This window comes from Coturnix japonica, chromosome 7, assembly GCF_001577835.2.
Source record: "Coturnix japonica isolate 7356 chromosome 7, Coturnix japonica 2.1, whole genome shotgun sequence".
Lineage (NCBI taxonomy): Eukaryota > Metazoa > Chordata > Aves > Galliformes > Phasianidae > Coturnix > Coturnix japonica.
Window position 1 is genome coordinate 26,695,380 of NC_029522.1, and position 22,955 is coordinate 26,718,334.

General features: G+C 37.4%; 1 protein-coding gene across 1 annotated transcript in view; it reads left to right on the plus strand.

The window, feature by feature from the left end:
* Nucleotides 1-2,687: 2,687 nt before the first annotated feature.
* Nucleotides 2,688-22,955, plus strand: part of LOC107317007 (sodium channel protein type 2 subunit alpha-like) — a 68,235-nt gene continuing 47,967 nt past the window's right edge. Inside the window, 3 exon segments of the mRNA XM_032445889.1 lie at nt 2,688-2,966; nt 20,474-20,793; nt 21,964-22,082. Coding sequence (XP_032301780.1) covers nt 20,527-20,793; nt 21,964-22,082 — 386 coding nt within the window. The 5' untranslated portion in view covers nt 2,688-2,966; nt 20,474-20,526.

A 22,955-nucleotide genomic window follows, 5' to 3' on the forward strand; every position in this document is an offset into this window, starting at 1 on the left:
GCTTAACATTCTATGTACTTTGGGAACTGGTGTTTGACCTTTTGCTCCATCTCTTCTGGGTAAATGTTTTTGCATGGTTAAATAAAATGGTTATTTTTTATGCATATGGCTGTTAGCCATGCTCTGAGAGGCAAAGAGAAATTTCTGGTAGAAACTAACTTTATCAGCATGGTTGAGTAAGCAGAAAGATTCTTCTAGCTGTTCTAGTTTAAAGACTAGTTTAAAAATGTCAGAAAATGAGATTTGTTCCATCAATGTATGTTTTAATTTGCATATAATTATTATTAATGTGATTAATTAAACCATTATTAAACAATGGTTGTAGGTGTTTTTGGAGAGTTTTAGTAGATTTAGAATCAGCTCAGAGAGTTACTGTCATTTATTGATTTTCACTGTACTCTTCTGAATTTTTCATAGAACAAACTATTTTTCTCACACAGTTGAAACAGGCAAGATTATGCCACTGACAACTGCAGTTTTTACACAAGTGGAAACTTAAAAAAAAAAAAAATCTGTTAAATTACTTTTTTATTATCTTTGACTTACATTAACATTTTATGTCTTAACTCATTTTTATTTGCTTTTCATAGACAACACAGAAAAGCAAAGCTAGCTTTGTCAATGAGCTTTACCATTAAGATGCAATTGTGAAATATCTACATATTAAAGAAGCTATCTGTAGAATGATAACAATTACAGTTTGTTTGTTTGTTTGAAGAAAAAATTGAGTGAGTTTGGGAGAGAGAAATAGCGTTTACAAAGGTGCTGAAATGGATTTTTCTACCATCAATTATTTTACTAAATGATTACTCTTCAGCTAATAATTACATATTAAAATCATTATAAGTAATAAAGAATCCGATCACCAAGTCTCTTGTAAAATATTTATCTCATTTCTTATATTTAATTCAATTTTTTTCTTTTTTGGAAGTGAAAAAATATTTTATTGCTTATGAAGTTAAATTAGTAAATTAGGTTAATACCTGAAATTTCAATATTCCAGGTAAATTCAGTAAGACACAAAGTAGGCTTTAGAACATCAACTTCACAAATTAAGGCCTGAAATTGGCCTTGATAAACACATAATAACTTAATAAGTATTTCCATGGTTATAAAAAGCTGTCGAAGTATATTCAGAAGTATGTAACATTAAATGCGTTTTGGGTCCTGCACTTTGAATGCAAAGCTGCGGCTCAGCACCAAGGACAGCACTTATTCAAGTGCCACTACAAGAGCAAAACCTGTACTTTTCAAGGAAAACCTTGACTTTTTTAAAGCCATGAAAAGTATTTGATATATGATATAGTATTTTAAAGCAGCATTTCTTTACCATAAGGTCAGAATGGAGCAAAGTTCTTCATGACAATCTCAGTCCATTCTCACACATTGGTGCTATGACATACTGCAACTATTTTCATACTTCGGATTCTGTGATAGTCCTGGATTCTATTGTAGGGATTGAATAAGCATAGAAAATGATCTCCTTCCTGAAGAACTGGTACTCCAAGGATTTTTGATGAATGTGATGAGTGGTTTAACACATGTTGTTACTGAAAGGGACAGTCTCCCCAGCAACTTCTCTGTATTCATATTAGCGATTTTGTGATAAATCATGGGATCTAATTTTGTTGTTGTTGTTGTTGTTTTCTATCTAGATGCTCTATTCCTAAATAACTCTTCCTGCATTCTTCTCCTGTATCTCACAGAGATAAAATTTTCCACCAAAACTGATAATCGTCATGCCAGCTCTGCATGGGGATGTCTGGTAGTCATTTGATGCATTAGAGCAAGTCTAAATGATAGAAGACTTTGAAGACAATAGTGATAAAATAGGATGACACATTAATTTGGTATTGTAAATAAATTGACAGATTATTTATTTTTATTACTAGAAGAGCAGACACACTCAGCTACAGAGCATCCCAGCACTTCAGTAATAGTAAATCCAACACTGCTGTCAAGGAGAACATGGTTAGAGACAGATGGAGTAGGGCAGTCAATTTCATATTAGACTGATAATATCAAGAATACTACGAAGCATATTCAGGCTGCCATAAAATACAGGATAGCCTTGGACCACAATTTGTAAAACTAATCAATATAATAACTCTTTACTGAGCAATAATGTATTATCCCAGGTTAAATCTGAGCATCCCTTCATTTTGTCTTACATAACAATTTTTCTTCTCTGGCTTTCAAAAAGATATAAATATAATTTTTATTTTGCACAATTAACAAAAAAAAAACAGGAAAGAAAAAAAAAAAGAAAAAAGCAGGAAGTCATTTTCTGTTATTTTTCAGGGGTTCTGAATGAGGAATTTTTTTTTTTTATTTTCCAAACGGACCATATATAAATAAATCATAAAACACAGATGCCTTGCAGAATCTTGAGTTGTCTGCAATTCTTTGCATACGTATGTGTACAAATACATACTCTACTAATATAAAAACTTTGTGCAGCCTAAATCTCAAACGGTTTTTTAAAAAATGTATAAGCGTTCATTAGTCCTGACCTAGTTACTTCATTTTAAACTTGTGCAATCAAGAGCTAATATGCGATTTAAAACTGAAATGCTGTCGTTTCGATAGGGTGTAAAAAATTCAGCTGAGCTCATTTCCTTGCCAGTAGGTGGAGCTAGCACGTAATATGCTGCCTCCTTTTTTCCTCCCCCCTCGCTCCCCCTCCCTTTTTTTTTTCCCCACACCAATTTTCTGATCGATGTTGGGATTCACAGAGTGAATCTCAGAACAGGAAGCAGGAGGAGAGACTACAGAATACTGCAGAGGCTGCTTTGTTGTTTTGATGGGGAGGTCCTTTCTTCATTTCTTTCCCTTTTCATTTCAGTGAAATCAAGAGTTTACAAGCTTTTTTGCTAAGGAAACTGAACCTGCAGTATAAGGAGCCTTATTATCTACAAGTGTACAGATATTCCTTATGCCATGATTTGTAATTCACTCATAATCAGGTAAGAAATTTAGATATTTTAATTTGAAATTTACTTATTAGGCAATAAATTCCAGTTGTTTTGCACCAAGATTTCTGTCTTGCGGTGCCACACCTAGTTTTCAATTAATATTAATACAGCAAGAGGAGAGGCAACAATAGCCATCTTTGCAACTGCATGGATTTTTCATAGCATTTAATTAGGTCTTTGCACGGAAATGAAACATTTCGTTGTTCACTGGAGTTCTCTGGTTGGTCCTATATTTTATTAAGATTTTATATTTAAAATTAGAATTACTTCTGAATTTTTACTTTTAATCCCAACTGTGGTAATTCATTGTTTTGATGTGATTATCTACAAGTGTTTTCTTTTTCCACTGGATGTTATATTCATGCTGTATCCAAGATACAAATTGGAGGGGTATTCTAAAGCATATTAATGCATCCCTGGGATTGCTCAGTTTTAAAACCACCATGATTTAATGCAGAAATGTGCTGTTGCTTCTTATACTGTCTTCAGGCAGAGGCTTTCTTGACTTCCCAAATTCATCATTTTGTTTCTGTGGGGAGATTTGCGGGATTCTCCCCTCCCTCGTCTCCCAAAACAGCCTCTCCCTGATGGAAGACAGAATGGAGGACTCGTCTGTGACTAAATGTGGTTTAGTGCTGCTGTAAATATCATATGAGACGCATTCCCGTTTTGTGAAATGTTTTGTGTATAAGAATGAATTGTTAATGAAACAGCTTCATTTCATATTTTATGAGAAAGGAAATATTTTTCATCCATCATTTTTTAGATGCATCATACACACTAGGAGAGACAGCAGAATGACTCAGGAGGTGGGAAGCTTATGCAGCACCCCCTGACTTTTATGTGAAACCTGCTTTTTTTTTTTCTAAAAATCACTTAATTACAGCAACAATTCATTTATTCAGGAAAAATAAACAACATAAAACTGAACTGATTTACACCATCAGAGATCAAAGAAAAGGGCTTGGTAGCTAGCATGTGAGCGAAAAAATTATGTGTGATAAAATAAATGCATTATGCTTTCTATTGTTTGGATGTAAATAGGAAAGAACTTCTGCAAAACCACTTATTCAACGGTATGAAGGTAAATAGGAAAGTACTTATGCAAAAACACTTATTCACCTGTATAAAGATAAGCATTTCTTAAGTGATAAGTGAAGCAACAAAAATGTGCCTCTTGGGGTTTGGATGTTAGTTGCTGCCTCAGCTTTAGATGATTCTTTTGATATATGTGAAATGTTAAGAGGGTTCACGTGTTCTTGCAATCAATGAATATTGCCTGCTTAGTTGCATTTTTCTGATCAGTGTTTACATTATGTATATATGGGTATGGCTCAGCCATAGTGTCTGAAGAGACCTTCATTAGGTGGTAAATCATCATGCAATCTTAAACAGATCTTGAGTCACATATGAAATTTCTTCCAGCGACAAAAGCACTAAATAAACAATGTTCCCTTATAGCTGTAGGCCCCAGTTCAACAACAAACAGGCATGTCAGTGGAAAGGCTCATGGCTTTAATATTATGAGATAGATAAGTACCTGGGTCTGTTCTGTTGATTTTTATTTTTTTTTTAAAATTATAACACTCACCAAGGAGACAATAACTTCCTTTATCACAGAAAAATTTACAGTGTTCATAAATTTCAGCCACTAGGCCAAACTAGCATGTATCTTCAAAGTTAAGCTGCAGATTGAGATTTCAAAAATACTTTTAAAAGCCAGTGAGTAGATAAAAGCCCTATAGGAAAATAGGAAAGCTGAATTCTTGCAGATTTTGACCATAATAACTGTGAACATTAGTCTTTGGGAAATGTGAACACATTGATGGGCATATCATATCCAAGTATGATCCTGATACCTTTCAGAAGCAATGGCTGAATTCAGATGTTTCAAAGGTGGACCCAAAGGAAAGTTGGCCCTACTAACCTTTTGTGAAATTTATGTAACAAAAAAACTTAAATATCTAATAGATTTTTATTTCATCTCATTTTAATCATGGCGTTCTCTGTACCATACAAACATCAGACCTCCCCATCCCAACAGCCCAGTCCCATGCTGCAGCCCTAGCAGCAGTAACGCCCTGGCTTTCTCAGTCACACTGTAGTAGGCACTGGTTCATGAATCTGATCAGTTGTTGCCTGCTCCAGTTCTGAGGGGGCTTTGAGACCCATCACAGGGGGATGGAGAGGACATTAAACTAAACAGTGCTTAGAATGAAGCTGGACAGTAATGACTGCAGCTGCAGTCCTTTCTTGAACATGCAGCTCTCAGCTGAAGCCTGAAAATTACAAGCAGGATTTTTATTGTGCTACTTCCATTGTTCTAAGACCTTGCACACTCTTATATCAACCTCTCCACGGCACAGTGTGAATCCTTCTCTAAGTTTGCAGTGGCAGGCCCTGGTCCTGTGCTGCCCTGGAATGGGAACAGGCTTTCCTCTGCTGAAGCCCACCCAGCTCTTGGGCCAGCTTACTGCGCAGGCATCAGTGATCCTGGAGGCCTTCATCGTAGAGCCATCCTAAAGCACTTGAAATAATCCATTTCTTGTCCCACCTCTCACTGGCAGCTACCAGAGTGAGAAATTCTGGGCTAAAAGGCAAATGTGTCAATGGTGGCCTGAATCTTCTGTTATTTGTCTTGCAAAGACGATAATGTACCTAATTTCAAAGAGGTGGAAACGTGGCAGGGTCAAATGATGTTGAGAACCACTAATTATAATAAAGATAAAAGCAGTTGGGGGAAAAAAAAGAAAAAAAAAAGAAGAAAAAAAAAAGGAGGAAATTAAGAATTCTGCAATCAATGGATTTTGGGGAAGATACACAGTAAAAGTTTAGGACCAAAATATTCAAAGTGGACAACTTAAAGAGATGTTGTATAACTATATTCATGTTATTCAGTTCAAATTCATATTGTTTCCCAGCTCACAACTTTACCTCTTTTATTTCTTCTTCTGAGTTTCTTCTTCCTTTTCATCCTCTCCTATTTCAGTTAGGCTTCTTTCTCTTTCTGCTCTTTACTGGTGTGGTCCCAGCAGAAGCCCTTTGCTTCTGTTCTTAAGTTTCAGCATTTGATGTCTCAGCAGCTACGATTATCAATTGCACTGAAGGGGCTGCTAATGCTAGGCAGAAACACAGCCAACACATGGAAGCTCTGTAAGTATTATTTCAAGCTGCTAAGAAGCTTTTTCTGAGCTTGTCTATAGATTATTTTAGAGAAGTGCTGAATGGCCAGATTTCAATAAATTTAAACAGGAGCAACAAAAGAAAACTTTTATATTCCCTGAAACAGCCTACTTGAAAAAATTTGGAGTAAAGAGATTGTAGCAAAAATGCTCAGTAAATCTCTTGATAAATATTCTAATACTGCAGAATTACCAGCCATACAGAAGAAACAACCATTGAAATACATTTTAATTTTTCTATTTAAAACAAACAAAAAATGCCATAGATTTGCTTATCTTGCCCTTTGTTTTTTTAAACTTGTAGGTCAGTGATATTATGCTTTCAAATTTTTTAAAATGGAAGATATCCACAAATGTATTTTTCTCTATTGGATGTTGGAGTTTTGTTGTCATAAAACTGCGAGCTGACTTAAGAAAGATCATGAGGCCACATGAATTTACACTATCAAGCTTAGTTTTCTCTCTCTAACCTCACTGAAAGAAGTATTTCACCATTTATAGTATCATTAAAGAAAGAAATTCGGATGAGGCCAAACGCATAATCAAATCCAGCCTGAACAACTAAATTTTGGCAAAGCTGAAGGCACTGAAAAGACATTCTCATAATGGAAAATACTAAGCAAATAAACCTCTGTTCATAGTACATGAGGAAAAAAAAAAAATCAGCAATAACATTTCTATCAGCTTCTCTATCTTAAGACTAGCAAGTTTTTGTATAAGATTTTTTTTGAGGCTTTGCGTAAATCTCACTTGCTTCTTAATTCTTAGCTTAGCTTCCCTTCAGTGTGGGTAGAAACAGATTTTGGCCAGGTAAATGGTTCTTTTGACTTGCTAATGCCAGCTAATTCTTACTCATGTTGCTGAAGATCCTCACAGGTCCTTCCCATTGCTTGGTGAAAACACAGACCTCCCCTACCAAGAAACAGGATAGTGTTCAAAAAGATGATGATTTTTCCATGCAGCCTGCAGCTACCTTATTTAGACAAACTTGTAACATTAGTAGGCATTCATTTCAAGATGATGGATGTCCAAGTTTTGAACATATAGAAAGGTTTAACACAGTCCTGCCATATGACACAAGATGCCTTGCTTTTGTGTCATACAGTGCTGTTTGTCTGGTTTTAAATGGAATTGCGTGGTACAACTTTTGTGTATTTTTAGATGTCAGAAGGACCAGTCCAGACTAAAAATACTGGATACCCCTCAACCCTGCAGTAAAAAGCATGATGGAAGTAGGTACAGATTTGCATGAGGCAGCTCTCAGGTCAGTACTGTGGTTTTGAAGGCAATGCAAGTGTTTTACGGAACTACACAAACCTGCTTATTGTTTTGCCTACTTAGCTGGCCTCCTAGCCTTTCACTCCATAGCTTTCATTCTAGTGGTGCTGAGATTAAAACTAGAATATTCCTGTACTTACTGTTGTCATTCTTCAGACAGCAGTGCAAATTTGGCTTTACTTAAATTATTATCAGGAGGCTTTTAGAGTGGAGAAGAAACTCAGTCTTCATATTTGAATGGATATTATTAATATATACTTTTCTATAATGTTCCCACCATTTCTCACTTTCCTCAATGTAACTGCAAAATCCTCCGGTAGACTTCGACCTCTATGTGATTTTGTTTGATGATAAATGTAAATGACTCATTCTGAGTCTGACTCAAGTTCTCTATAGCAATACATTGTGTTCTAGACTCACTTATTCGTCTTGGTTCAATCACTGATTTCACATATGTATACAAAATGGTGCCAGATATATGCAGAGACAAATTTGACAGTCTTTGATCTTGAGAAGAAAAGTGGTTGGAGTTTAATGTGTCATGAAGTGCATACAGATAGAACAAGGTCAGAAAGAAGTGTGAATAGTCCTTTCAATAAGCACTGTGTTCTGGATTTTGTGTTTGAAGATGAATTCCATAAATAGGCACCAACAAAAAGAAGGCTGAAGTAGTGCCTAAATATCTGAGCAGACTATGTGCTCATAGGGATATTTATGACAAATTTATTTACAACCACAAATATTAAGAGAACTTTGCTCAGGATATTGGAAATTTAATGGCCTTTCTCCAACGAAGTGACAATTGTTTAGTAGCACTGTATACTTACTGTATGCTCTTTAGGTATAGATTTTTATATCTAATGCAAACAGTGGAAAATCCAACCTGCTGGGACACAAAGAAAGCTCTGTGAGATCAGTTTTCTTGACCAGAGCTTTCTGGAGAGGTTGTTGTAACAAGGTCTATGGTACACAAGGTCGTATTACAGGAGCTTGACAGGTGTATCTGTAGTGTGTGCCTGCTCCATATGTTTTCTGTTTAGTGAGAGTCAATAATGAAACCATGGAAACAACTAAAAGATAAGTGCTGGTACCAGGCAGAATGAAAAAAATCTTCCATCTGTAGCTGTGTTAACCTGAAAGTAGCCATGGGACAAACACTACACGATTGTTTCCAGACTGCGATGATGCCTGCACAGACATCTTAACAGCAAATGTATGTGCACGAGTTTGAATTTGCAGCGCAGGAGTAGGTGTCCATTTTGTGGAATGGTCATTAGCACAGAAGTGCTGACGGTAGACAGCCTCCTAGGTACTGCGGTACTGCTACAGAAAATTACCCAAGTGAAGTACTGAGAATGTACTCAGAAAATACTGGGATGAAGCATGAGCTGCCATTTTACTTTGATTTGGCTTGTGGAATTTCTAATAGTAATGGATAAAATGGAAAGTTCCCAGTTTCACTATCAGCAGTGAACCACATTTATAAAAGTCATTTTTCAGCAGAATAATATTTAGCATCTTGCAACCAGTTTGCTTTTGTATTCTTGTAAAATGAACATATGCAACCGTCATTGAACATTTTCAAGAGTTACTGTTTCAGATGATTTTGTTTTTACAATACTGCATTTTTTGGTAGAGTTAACATTTAAAGCACTCCACAGGCTTTTACAACATTTGGGACTGTAAAAAGATATTTGTGCTTTTGCCAGCACTAGTTTTTAGGAATTAAATGATCTTTGTTCTGAAGGAAAGCTTTTGCCCTCTAGGCCAAACTGAAGGCAGGTTAGCCTTCTTACAGACTGAATGTTACTCTACTGCACCAGCATCCCTAAGGAATAAATAAATAAATAAATAAATAAAATTGAGTGTAAGTCTATGGCTTTGAAGATAATGACCTCTAATACTATACAGAAGAGATGCTATTACTCATGCTGGTATCTTGCCCTGTGGAGTGTCAAGTAGGCAAGAGGCTGGTAACCTAGAAGCATTTTCCACTGTTGGGAAAGGAATTATACTGATTTTCTCACTATTCATTTAACTTCCAAATTAGTTAAATGATTTACACATTCTCAAAAATGCTCCTAGTGAGAAAGACAATGGAAAGGATCCAGTTGAGTGAACTTGGGTAAATGTTGTGAAGATGGGTGATCACCTCTGAAACCATGATAAGAAAAGGAAATATCCCTTGGGAAACTAAGGAAAAGATGAGAAAAGAGATTGTTAGCTGTGAAAGCAATTGAATGTAGAGATCAGAGAAGTGATGTAATAAAAAAATATGGAAGGAACACAAATTCAGTACATATGAGGAGGAAAAAACATTGTAAAGCAAATGCTGAGATGTGTATTCATTTTCCCTCTATGGCAGTGAGCAGTGCAATGCGAAGGGCTCCAGTGGGAAGATCTCTTGGCAGAGGTACACCTCCAGGTAGCAGGTGATGCTGTGAGGAAGGAGCATGTGTAAGAACTCTTTGGGGATCTCTTGTGTTGCCTCTAATTGGAACCTGCTTTCCTGGCTTAAACATAGTGACAAATGAAAAACTCTCTTGAGGAGATTTTCAACATCTGCTCCCTTGCTTTATTCAAAGATACCACCACCAACAGCAACAAAAAAAACACACAACTGGATACACTTAAAAAAAAAAAAATAAAAAATTGCAGTTAAGAAATGATTCTTGACAAAATGGGCGTCTGTATTTTAGTCTGTGAGCTCTGTAGATTGTCCTAGGCAGTCCTTCTTTTCCTCATAAAGTCAGATTATAATGAGTGAGCCCTCCTCTGTTCTTTTTGAGCTGCCTTGAAACAGAATCTGTTTTTATCAGGCAGTTACTAGAACTTTACAGATGTTGGATCCCTATTTTTTCTTTTTTCCATGAGGTTTTTCCCTCTTACAAAAAGAAGTCTGGAGCCAAAATGGATTTGTTTCAGACAGATACATAATAAAACTGTTTTCCATTTCTGGCACATTCTTATATTTACAAGGAGAACTTTTAAATTCACTTCCCCAGGTACTGATTTCTAAGTATGTAGATTTTTAATTTTTTTGTAACATAATGCATTAAAGCCTGCAAAAAAATTTAAAAGTAAGTTAACATGCAATCCAAAGCAATATTAAAATATGTGTTCTTAAATTGTTTCAGATATGCATAGAAAAAGTCAAGATTTGAAATAATGTGTGCATTTTATTGCAGTATTTTGCTGTTAGGTAATTTACGAAAAGGATCTCATGATTGTGGCATTCTAAAAAGTTATGTTCCAGCCAGTGTTGACGTTAAACCAAGGGACATTAAACCAAGCCATACCATGCAGAATGTCAGAATAAACACTCCTAATTATCTCTTCTGATCCCACATCTACATATTTGCGTTGCTCCCCCAGGTCTTTCAAGTTCCTTGATGGAACTGCGATATCACCTTTTTGCTCTTACTTCTGTGCGTATATCTTCCATTTGCATTTTGTCCTTCAGGATTGCTTGATTTATAAAGATATTTTTATAATGTTCATAATATTCTTAATTAATATCTTAATATGATGGTTAGGTTATCATGAAAATATAAGAGGCAAGAAGAAAGTGAGCCTGGCAAGCTGTTTCAGTTTTTTTTAATGGCATTTCTATTTAATTGTGGGCCAATTAACCACTCAGTTTCCTTTCAGATAAAAAAAAACAACCCTCTAAATTTAATAGAGAGTTGTTTAATGCTTCCTAATGTTATATATCTGACTGAGCTTTTCATTACCCAGAGAAACAAACATGCTGGTCAGGTCACCAGGGAGTAGTGATAATGCCTTCTCTCTCCCTTTGCATGGGAGGCAGTAGGGAATGAAGCTACAGCTCTAAGGTTTTCTGCTGGTTCTTGTATGATGGACCGGGAAATGCTGCATACCAACATAGCTCTGTTCTGTACAAGTTACCAACCATAATATTAATCGTGGGATCTTATTTTATGCTTTTTGGTATATTTTTTCCTTTTTGGTTGCCAAATTTTGAACATACATCCACCATTACATGCCTCAGACTGCTGACATCTTCATTTAAAAAACATTCATCTGTAGAGATGTTACGGACAGCTGGCAGAGCTGTAATAAATCATAGCTCTAAAATTAGTGCAATTAGTTTGTATTTTAAGTACTACAACAGGAATATTTGTGTCTCAGTAGGAAAGTTCTTTATGTTTTTATATATTATTCTGCTTCCCAAATCAGAAGTGGTTCTTTACAGTGAAATAATGTTAAAAGATGAAGAACAAGTGGCTGTTATTTCATTAAGAGGTGTGGAAACACAAGGGTTGTTCTAAATACTCAGTATTTTAAAAACCATATGAAAAGAATGTTAGTGAGTGGCAAAGTCAAGCTGTAGGACACTGACTAAAAGCAGTCTTTACATTGCGGAAACTGGAGTTACAGTTTGTAGCCACCTGTGAAAAGTGTTATTTGAGTGAATTGCTTGCCATCGTATCACAGTACTGAGTAGGATTCATCTCATCTCCCTCTCTTTATAGTCAGTGTGAAGAAACAGGCACTTCTAGGGCACAACTTGCCTCACCTTAAGCTAGATGTCTAAAGTAAATGTAGCACAATCAAACAAAGGGTAGGAGAGGGGGAAAAACAGCAAATGGGACAGATCAGGCACCTCTTCCATACACAGTACTGCCAGTCCTGTGTATGATTATCATGAAGCATGTTAGCCCATAACTAGTAGATGGCCTGGGCCCATCTGCACTATACCCCTAAGGATAAAGTTCCAATTGCTAAGCCACCATAAGGCTATAAGAATATTAACACCTAAATAGGGGACCTTGCCTATGACTTGATTTCCACAATCACAGAAGCCAATTTGCTTTTGGCTCATTCGAACTAACACTTCCCTGACACAAAATCAGCTATTCCCTTGCAGTGGCAAAGGGAATCTAGTGGAGAAGATGGGATTTGTCCCTTTCTTTGCTTGCTTCAGGGACGCTGCACGCCGTGGCATCCTGCTCTGTGCCGGGATGGGAGGGGAGCTGCGCTGCCCTCAGGCTGCGTCATTCCTGCGGGAGCCCTCAGCGCTGCTGCTGGAGATCTGCAGGAGCCCGACAGCGCCCGCACGGCTCCTGAGGGGAAGCTCCTATGTTATCCACCGAGCTGCTCGGGCCCCTGAGTGGAGCGGTCCCCACGATTCTGGTGTCGATCGAGTTTTGGTTTTGGGAACGAGCTCCTCGAGCGGTCGTTGTGCTCGTCGTTAGCATCCTCGTTTTGCGGCTGCGGGTCTATTGAGAGAATGCACCATTTCGAATCGGATCCTCCTGTTAATGCTGCGAAGTTGCAGCTGAGATCTGTGCTGCCTGGTGCTTCCTCGTGTGCACAAAACCTAAGCTCGGGCTGGATCGGCGGAGGTGATTTTTTCTAGTCCAAACAAACCAGCAGCTAGAAACAAGGGTAACTTATTTTAAACGCGGAGATCACGTCACCGCCCTCAACTCGTTACGCCCGTTTCTGCGGTTTCGCAGCCTCCATTTCCTCCCTAAAACACACCCATGCGGACGAGGGGCACCTACTGCAAGCCGCACCCCCCGCAATGCGCAGATGAACGAGGAAGCCCGTCGGGCTCGGTCTGCGTGCACCAGCCCCGCCTGCAGCTGCGCAGCCCCCGCAGCCCCCGCAGCCCCCGCAGCCCCCCGCATCCCGCGTTCGGGCGGCGCCGCCGCACCCGGGCGCAGTGCAGCGCAGAGCAGCGCAGAGCAGCGCCGCCTGCCAGTCCGCAGAGCGGTGCCGCATCCTCCGGCTGGTCGCTAGGCAACCCCTCCTCTAGCTCCCTTCACTCCATCCTCGGCCTGTGCTGTTTCAGAGCACGATTTGTGTGTTGCTCGTCCAAAATTGCTAGGTGGTTTTTTATAGGGATGCTAAAGGCAACATAACTGGAGTGTTCCATGCAAAAGCATTATATGGTTGCATTTTTTGTATCTACGCTGAAAGTTAAGATTAATGAGGATCTCATTCTAGACGTCTTTACATAATCCCCACCCTGGGAATGTTAAGCGAAGAGCTGTAGTTTCTCAGAATCGAAATCAGCATATTTTATTAACAACATCAGCACTCTCCTATTCAGGCATCTGGAAAGCTCTAGCTCATCCCATACATATGGCCCTTCTGTTATCATTGCATCTCTGAATTTTGTAGTCACTCTCCCCACACAAACACACTAAAAATGGATATATCTGTAGCCTGACACACAAAAATACTCTTGTGGGAGCAAGTTTTTCCCAACAGATATCAGGCCAAAGATTGATCTGATTAAAGGCCCAGCTCAGCTGGGTGGCTGAGTGGCCTTAGTCACTCCATCAGCCTCACCAGGGATTTGGTGAATGATCTCACAGTACTTTTCTCCCACACTGCAGTTTGCTATGGATGAATAGTTATTGTCAGTTATTGACTCACAATAAATAGCCAAAAGCAGCAAGATGCCAATTAATTTATTTTTACCAGTATATTTTTCTTATCTCCTTGCAGTGCATCTTGCCTTAGCCCTGTGAGCAGTACCCTGTGTGAGAAAACTGGTTTGAAGGAACCTCCCAAGTTTCCCAATAGAGGTCTTTGTATATCTGTTTTTATCTTAGATTCCTTGCCACAAGTTTTGCATAAAGTGTTGTCCTAACATATGGTCTGTGTTGAAGGGCAGAGGGTCTTGGAAGAGCAGTCCTGGGGCTGCTATAACAGTGTACTTACTATGGTAATAAGTAAGTAATAAGTAATAAATAAGTAATATACTTACTATAGTACAGTAAGTATAGTATGCTTACTAGTATACTAGCCTGATGTGATCTCTAATTTAGTAGCATTTGGGTGTTCCAATGAACTGTTTTGCTTTTTTCTCCTACTTATGCAGTGTTCTACACCAAGTGTGGGATCTGTTTTTATATATGTGGACTGCACAATTGTTAGAGCTCTGTTCAGCTCTAGAACTCAAGCAGTGAAGACCTGTTTGTAGTCTGGAACATTAAGCCACATCATGCTGCATAGTTAGGAAAAGCACTAAAATTTGGAAAATGCTGTAGACAATCAGCTAGTCCTTTCTACTCCAAAAATGAGCCTCTTAACTTCTTTCCTGGAGTATGATGAGTCAGCTCTTTGATCTGGCTGAAATCTCGTCATTTATAGTTTTCAGCCAGATGGGTGATCTGATCTGACTCAAGTGCATAGTGTAGAAGTGCCAAAGTGAGCACAGTGGGAAATGACCAGAATAAGAGCGAATGGAGAATGAGACTGTCCCTTCTGACAGCACCTTCTTATATTGACTTAAGGTTTTTTTTCTGAAACTGCATTTCATAGGTGATTTTCTAATTACATGCCCATTTTACATGTTGGACTACGTGACGGAAGCTGTATTTTTTATATTGCTTTTCTAAAAAGCCTTTTGGAAGAAACTGTTGTGTAGAAACACAAACTGTATCTTACCATTCAGTATGCATGTACTCTACAAAGAGACCTCAGTTAGAGCTCTGATTACTGAACATTAGAGCACCACAGTATGAAACACACAGACCTCAAGAACAGGAAAATTGATTTTATCTGCTGTATACTAATTTCAGCAGTGAAGCAGTGAGACCATGAATCTTAACTGAGATTCTACACTAGCTGCAAACCTTCTCCGTTCAGACAGGGCAATCAATATAATACAATCCTTCATGCAGAGCTGTGAGGTGCTATAGCATCCAAAAGTGCTGTAGCCCTTTGAGAAGCAACAACATTTTCCAGAGTTTATTTTGCTCGTGTAGGAATAGCAGTGGTGCAAGGTGCATACAAGAGTCTGGACTATGGAATGGCTCTTTTAAACTTGTCTTAATTTCTTCTCATCAGGCTAGGAGAAAAGGAAGAAAACTAGATGGAGAAAGAGGTGAGTAAATTAAATCTGGTAGCAGATCTCTCCTATTCCACATGAATGCTTCCTAAGGAACTAATCTTCCTCTTTAAAGAATCACTTAAGAGCTTTCCTGCACATGATGGGACTTTCTTCTGCCCACATCTCACTTACTCTTGAAAAACTCTCAATGAGCGCAGTCAAAATCCCATTCTTTTCTGCTTCTCTTGTATGTAAATAACAAGCTTTTACTGCCTTGAGGCCAGGAAAGAACCGTAACAGATGGAGCAGTGCAAAACATTAAAAAACAATATTTAAACATGATCCTTAAACATTAAGGGTTTGTTACAAGTTTCCAGATTTTCATCCTGATCAGTTTGCTACAAAACTCGCACTCATTGCTGATGCTACAAGGCATCTTTTTACAAGGCTTGATCTTTCTTAAAGCTTTGGAATGATTGAGGCAAGTCTGCTCTCTGTCCGTTGGCAATGGTAAGAGGTTTTCCTAACAAGTCTCTCTTGCTTCAGTTCAACCCTACAACCTCTTTGCCTCTATGCCAGATAAAAAGAGAAGACATATTTTAAGTAGAATGGGGGAAGAAGTTCCAGGAATTTCTTTAGGTGCAATGCATGTGATCAAATGTGTAGTATTTACAAGAAGGTCAATACCTCTTCCCAGTTTCCCTTTTCTGCTCCCTTTGCAAGATTAATGTTCTTAGAATGGCATTAACTTATTTTGAACACTACAGTAAATACCAAAGTAAACTAAGCTTTGGTCAAAGTTGCTGGTTACCAATATATTTTTGGGATAAATTCTGTTTAATCTTTCTATTAATTGTTTCAGCAAAGTGGAGATATGCCAGTGTAATTTGTTCCAGTCACAAAGTTACAAGGCATTGTTAAAGAAGGATCAAGCTGTTACACAAAAAAGACCAGATGAGCTTGATGACTAGCATTATTGGGACGAGATGAAATTCAGATCTTTTAATGAAAAGGCATGCACTTAAGGACAATTTATGAGACTACAGGAACACACAGCTGGAAATAACTCAGAGTAAAAGAATAACAGAGCCACAAATTGATGGCAAGTTGCCATTTGTGCATTTTAATGCTCAACACTGAACAAACAGTTTTTTTCTGAGGAGAGGCTGGTTATTGTTTTCCATCTTATTTTATTAATCAAGACTGTCTATAGATGAATGGCTCCTAGACACCCAGAAAAAACTCAGAAGTTTCTCAGTTTTGTCCTGTCAAATATAATTGACCTTCATGTAAAATTTGTTTACATGAGGCACAGAACATTTCTTCAACTCTGCTTTTTATATGGGCCATGAGTGCTTTCCTGAATGAGTAAAAGAGAGAATAGAACACAGACGCTTCATGCTTTCCTACATCCCATAACAGTTGGAGTACGGATACCACCAGTGACAAAACTAATCCTAAGGTACATTGGTGGCTGCAGGCTGGAAGTGACACTGCAGTCAGAAGCTACCTGTTACCAGAATTCTCATTATTCCATGTTTATATTTTAAGTAGTTTTGATGTGTTTGAACAAGAATTTTTAAGTTACATTTGTTTGATACTTGTGATTTAATTTGATTATTATCTCTTCCTATCTCTATTGATTTTATTTATCGCAATATAGCTGTGTAGCATCAGATTATTGTATTTTAATGATTGTTACTACCTTCTACAGTTATATTACTGTACTGTCCTCTTTAGAAGTACATCTTTTTCTCTTGCAAGGATGGCAAAGACCATATTGCATCTGTGTCTCTGAAATGCTTGCCCTTTTCACCTTACACTCTAGCAAGACCATAGACACATGAAATACTGGGATAGTGTCCCACTGCCTATTTTCTTCTTGTTCTTACTGTTTACTGTTTATCCTAATTCTGTTTATCTAGATTGTATAGAACTTGTGGAAATCAAATCAATGTCTCGTGATTTCTGATCCATGCAATAAGAAACACATAATCAGACTAATAAGAAAATGTGACATGGTGTAACAGTCACAACAGAGTGAAGTCCCTTTCCCATATTATGTGATCTAGTCAAGCTTTTTGGGTACTCAGTGTATTTCATTTTCTTAAGCAGCTGCACAAGCATATGTACAAATCTACATCTATAAATAATAGACATTGTTTTGTAGTTAGATCTTTTTCTCCTGTGAATCTGTGCTGTCTTGTAATTCTCTTCTTTTGAGACTTCAAAGCTGCTTCAAGTAAAGCACAATTCTAATTAGAATCAGCCAGAAGCTTTTAGAAAAAAATAAAAAAATAAAAAAATTTGGTTACATAGAAATATTTGCGTAATTTCTATTGATTTCATGGAATCAGCTATGAAATTGCAAAAACTCTGTCAAAATACTTTTCATTTGAAGAGCACTTTTAATATTATCTTTAAATACTCTTTAAGATCTAAATGATTCAAAACCAAATCAATAGTTCTTATGTGATTAAAGTATATGTTGCTTGTTTGATGTATTTGTTCTTAATTGCTTAAAGCTTTTGAAAACTGTCTTTTGGTGCAGTCAAACTGTTCTCTTACCACAACTGCCAAAGAATCAAATTATTGGTATTTGTCCTTCTCTTTGTTGTCTTCTTTAAAAAGCCACAGAAGTGGCCTTTTTTAACCTCCTATATTTTCCTCCAATCTTTCTCACTTCACAGTGACCCTTTGCTTTTTGTTGCTTTCCACAGCTTCCTTAGTCCTTTTCACAGCACAAGGAAAGGAGGTGGCTGAGGGACAGAAGTAACTGGCTGCTTGCAGGTCTAAATCTACAGCTACAGGAATGTGTTGCCCAAAAAGTTTGAAAGAGATTTGGATATGGCTGGGAGTAGGAGGGAAGGGCAGAGTATTTCTGGTGCTGAGAAAGAGAGGATAAAAAAAGTGAGATTACTGCATCAGGAGAGAGAAGACTGAAAATCTGTTAAGTGTAGAAAATACAGATAAAGAGTAAGAGAGAAGAAGCAAGATGGCATTTAGGTGCTACAGGGCCAGGGATTACCATCTCCTAGGCCTGGGAGGACTTGGGGTGCTCCTGGTGATCGTGGCTTGCTCCCCGCTAATAGGTAGTGACTGCTGTAAAGGAATTCACTACTGCAGTGAGCATTAAAAACAGCAGTCTTTCTCTTGCATTGAGTTTCCTAGATTACATGTAAAACATATTGTATAAATGTGTTTTAAAAAATAAAAGCTTTGATTTAAAATAAACCATACTATGGAGAAACTCAGCAGCTGCCTTGGTGGTACACTCTGTGCAGCCTCCATTTTCCTATTTCTCATTTTGCTATCCCTCCTACTTTCTTTTCTGTATCACCTTTCAGTTTTAACAGCTATCGTCTCAACAGCAGTAGCTGCTATATATTCAAAAGAATTTTTGAGAATCCAGAGACCTGTCTGGTTATATAAAATCATGTATTTTAGTCCCGGAGTCTCAGTTTAAGCAAGTGTTTGAGCGTGCAAAAAATTCTTCACCATATCTGACATGAATTTCTGGATGTACATCAGCACCATCTAGTGGCAGAAAGAGTTACAACGCCTAGTAGGCTCAACAGGAAATGCCGGTGTTGACTTCAATAACCAAGATCCTTCAGCAGGAAGTTAGGTGTGGTCTGTAGAAGGAGATTTATAAAATAAATAAATAAATAAAAAATTAAATAAATAAAAGACATGATGGAATTTATCTGCAGTGTGCCTGGGTGCCATTCCAAACCCAGTAAGTGCAAGATTCTACACTGGTAATGCATTTTTAATTGTTTCCAGCAATATTAAGAGAGAATTATGCCTTTTTTTAATGTATGTGATTAACAATAAAATCTGAGAGGATTCTGCAGCAGGACCACTTGCATTTTCCTCATTAACCCTTCTGCTGCTGCTGCTCTGTGCATGTGTTCTAGCAGCAATTTTGTACAGACCTTCCATGACAGAATGCCCCGGGTGCTTTTCCCTGCAATGGAAGGGGTTGTTTGTGGGGAGACCTGCAGAAGTTGAGATGTATGTGGATGTCTGTGTAGGTGTGAAGAGCTGTATGCATATGGATGAAAAGGAGGAGAAAGCATTGTGCTGCGGTTTATTTATCAGGCTTCCAAAATATGGATTTGTTGCTGCTGTGCAGGAATATGTGTATTTAGGTAAAGAGTAAAGTAGGATTATGCAGACTGTATTTTAACTGTTGCATTATTTTAATTTGATAATCATTTCTAGGATATATCCACTTACAGAGAAGTTACTTTTATTATTGCATTTGCTGTATCTTTACTGTGCTTACTCAGGATAAGGACTTGAGAAAAACAATTGAAGACTACAGCAGAGGTAGTGTTTATAATTTCAGATTGATATACTTGCATTAGGGATATTTATGTTTGTTCTTTCTAACTGAGCTGTCTGGACCTACTAAGAAAAAAACGTTCTGCCCTTGTTATTGAAAAGTGAAAAACGTTACTGTGCGTAATGTATGGCATCAAAGTGTGTTATCTAATGATTAAATACAATTTTTGTTTAATTCAGCAATTCTTCCAGTGCACAATGTGTTGCCAGGCAGGGGATCGGAATGCAGGTGCTTGTTTCTGATTCCTTGTTTCCTGAGCTGGCAGCTCTGCAAAGGCAGCATATTTATACCTGAGCAGAAGGAGCATCTCATGTTGCTTTCAACTACGCCCTCTGGCCTTAAGTGCCAGTAGTGGATTCTAAGAGTCATTTTTGGTCCTTTTAGCTAGAGGGATGATAGGTTCAAGGTGCAGCTTAAGCAGGATAATAAAGATGTGAACTGACTGCATTCTCACTCCTCAGCACTGATCTGTAAACAATTCAGAACTGTTGATGTCTTGCAATGAATGTGCTGTAAAAATATCTCCTACTTTATTCATTACCCTTGAAAAAGGAAAGATGTTATTATGCGAGACATTTTTATACAGGTGCTGTTTTTTGTTTGTTTGGTTTTGTTTTTGTCAACCTACTTTCACAAGCATTAATAAAATTTTAAATTAAATGTTACCTCCAAGAGGAGAGCTGCAAAGGAAAATGGCTTATCCTGAAATGAAAGCAAATGAAAAAGTGCATTTTATAACAACATCCTCTTCATCAATAATTACTGTATTTAACAAAGATGTCCCACAGAAATTTCTAGGCAGGAACATTCTTTTACATTGTCTGTGACTATGTTGCTCTAATTTGTGTGTGTGTGTGTGTGTTTATATTTTTAGCACTTTTTTTATGAGGGAGGCTAAACAGTAGTTAAGAGGTGCAGGATGAAAAGATGGCACAGTCAGTGCTTGTACCACCAGGACCAGACAGCTTCCGCTATTTCACAAGAGAATCACTTGCAGCTATTGAACAACGTATCAATGAAGAAAAAGCTAAGAAATCTAAACAAGATCGTAAAGACGATGATGATGAAGATGGCCCAAAGCCAAACAGTGACTTGGAGGCAGGAAAGACACTGCCATTTATTTATGGTGACATTCCTCCAGGAATGGTATCTGAGCCCTTGGAAGACCTGGACCCATATTATATCAATAAAAAAGTGAGTGTATTGTGTCTTTCAGTGAAACTTTAAGATTAAATACAGCAGACTTTCTTGGCAGGCTGAGCATTTCCACTGTTTTGGATCAAGTCATCGCTTACCATTATATTCTAATTTCTTTCATTGGCAAAAATCTCAGTTGTAGGAACAGAAGTTAGAAATGCAGGTTTGTGGAATCCAGTCTGTAGACAGAAGTGAATTCAGATTTATTTTAATATTCTTGTTTTCTTAATATTTGTAGCTTCCAGTGTTTTATTCACAGGACAACTATCAAAAAAGTAGCACAAGGGCTATCTTCAGCATGCTAGTATTTCGTTAATTGTTCTATAACACATGAAAGGAGCAGATCATTTTGGAGTCCATTTCTAATGGACTCTAATGTGGTCACATTAGAGACTAATTCTTTATCTTCTACAATTAAGAACCTAAGTATGGTCTGAGAATCAACATGTATCTGTGTATCTGAACATGTGTTTCACTTGGAAGAGCTGAAGTTTATGATTCCAAGCAAGGCAAGGACTTGTTTTCCAGGATTTCAGCTGCTGCATTTGGCACATCTTCTCAAAAGTAGGGTATAGTCTTTGAAAACACTGCCCTCTGATTCCAGCTGAGATAGGTGACAGCTCCTGACAGTGCTCCGGGCTTTTATTGGTTATGTCCCTTTGGGCTTTTTAGAGCTGCCACAATGTTAGGTAGATCCTCATTCCTTCAGTGAGAGTGAACTTCCACCTATATTTGGAGAGAAAATATAAATAGATAGGAATTTACCCAAGTGCATGGATATCTAAAGAATTTTTAAAAGCACTGAATGTTAAATATAGGATTCATACTTCTTCATTTCCCAGGTATTATGAAAACTGTTACATTTATATATATAATTATTATTTTTGATGCTGGCAGTATACATGAATCATTGCTAAAACCATGGAGAGGTAGTGAAAATACATAGATCATTGAATTCTGTATTAGGTAAAAGTAAAGCTTGGCTTAAGAAAAGTAGACAGAGTTGCAGTTCTGAAACTCACAAGAAATAGATAAAGGGGGAAGCAATATGATTAGGATCAGGATTCCTTATGATTTCTAAATAAACTGACAAGGTTTTGACCATGTAAACTGTAACTTGTTGGTATAATTTAAATGTAATTTTTTAATTCTGTGTTTCTTTTCCAGACATTTATAGTATTGAATAAAGGGAAGACAATATTCCGATTTAGTGCCACACCTGCCTTGTACATTTTAACTCCTTTCAATCCTCTTAGAAGAATAGCTATTAAGATTTTGGTACATTCATATCCTTTTCAAGTGGTCAGTCTAAAACTGTAGTCAATGAGATGTTGTTTAGTATTTAAATCATTCACTGGCACGTGTCCAAGGGTTGATATGGTCTATGGTGCTTTGTCTCTTCTTTCTATTGTTTCTCTTCTGATCTTTTTCTTTTCCTCTTAATTGTTTATTATTGCTGGATCATAATACAGAAACATCAGAAGACAACCAGTCATCTTTGTTTACAATTTCTTCCTCTGTCATTCTTCTTCCTCCTCCTTTTCCTTTTCTTCCTTTCCCTCTCATTTTCCATGTAGTTCTCAAACTTCTTTTCATCTTTTCACTTCCACCACATTTTTCACAAACTATAGGTATATTCCTCAAAATACTTTCAGTTCATCACCAACACCTTGTGTTAAAATGAAATCTTTGAACCCAGCTATATACTTGCTTGAATATTTAGTGAAAATTGTGTTTCATTATTCCTTTTCATTTTCTGATTCAGATCCAAATTTCAAGCTAGTTTGATAGAACAGCTGAGGTTTCTTATTTGCATTCTCAGTCCTCTGGGTATCTTACCTGTCTATTTATTCAATATTATTGCTTTATGCACTTGTAACCTTTTATAAACTTTTATTTTTTTTTCTAAGTACGTTGGATTTTCCACATTATAGGTAGAGATTTACAAATTTATGTAGTCGTAATGACAAACTTATTGCTTTGTCTTTCTCAGTGTTTGTATTGGTCTGATCCCAGATAGTGATATAAGGTCACTGAGGGATTTGACTTCAGTAAATCTGTTTACTTAGGAAGCATATTTCAGTGTGCAAACATTTGTATCAGAGTCGGTTTTTGAGTGTCTTTTTGGGGAGTGGTTTTATTTTTTTAATTTTTTTGGT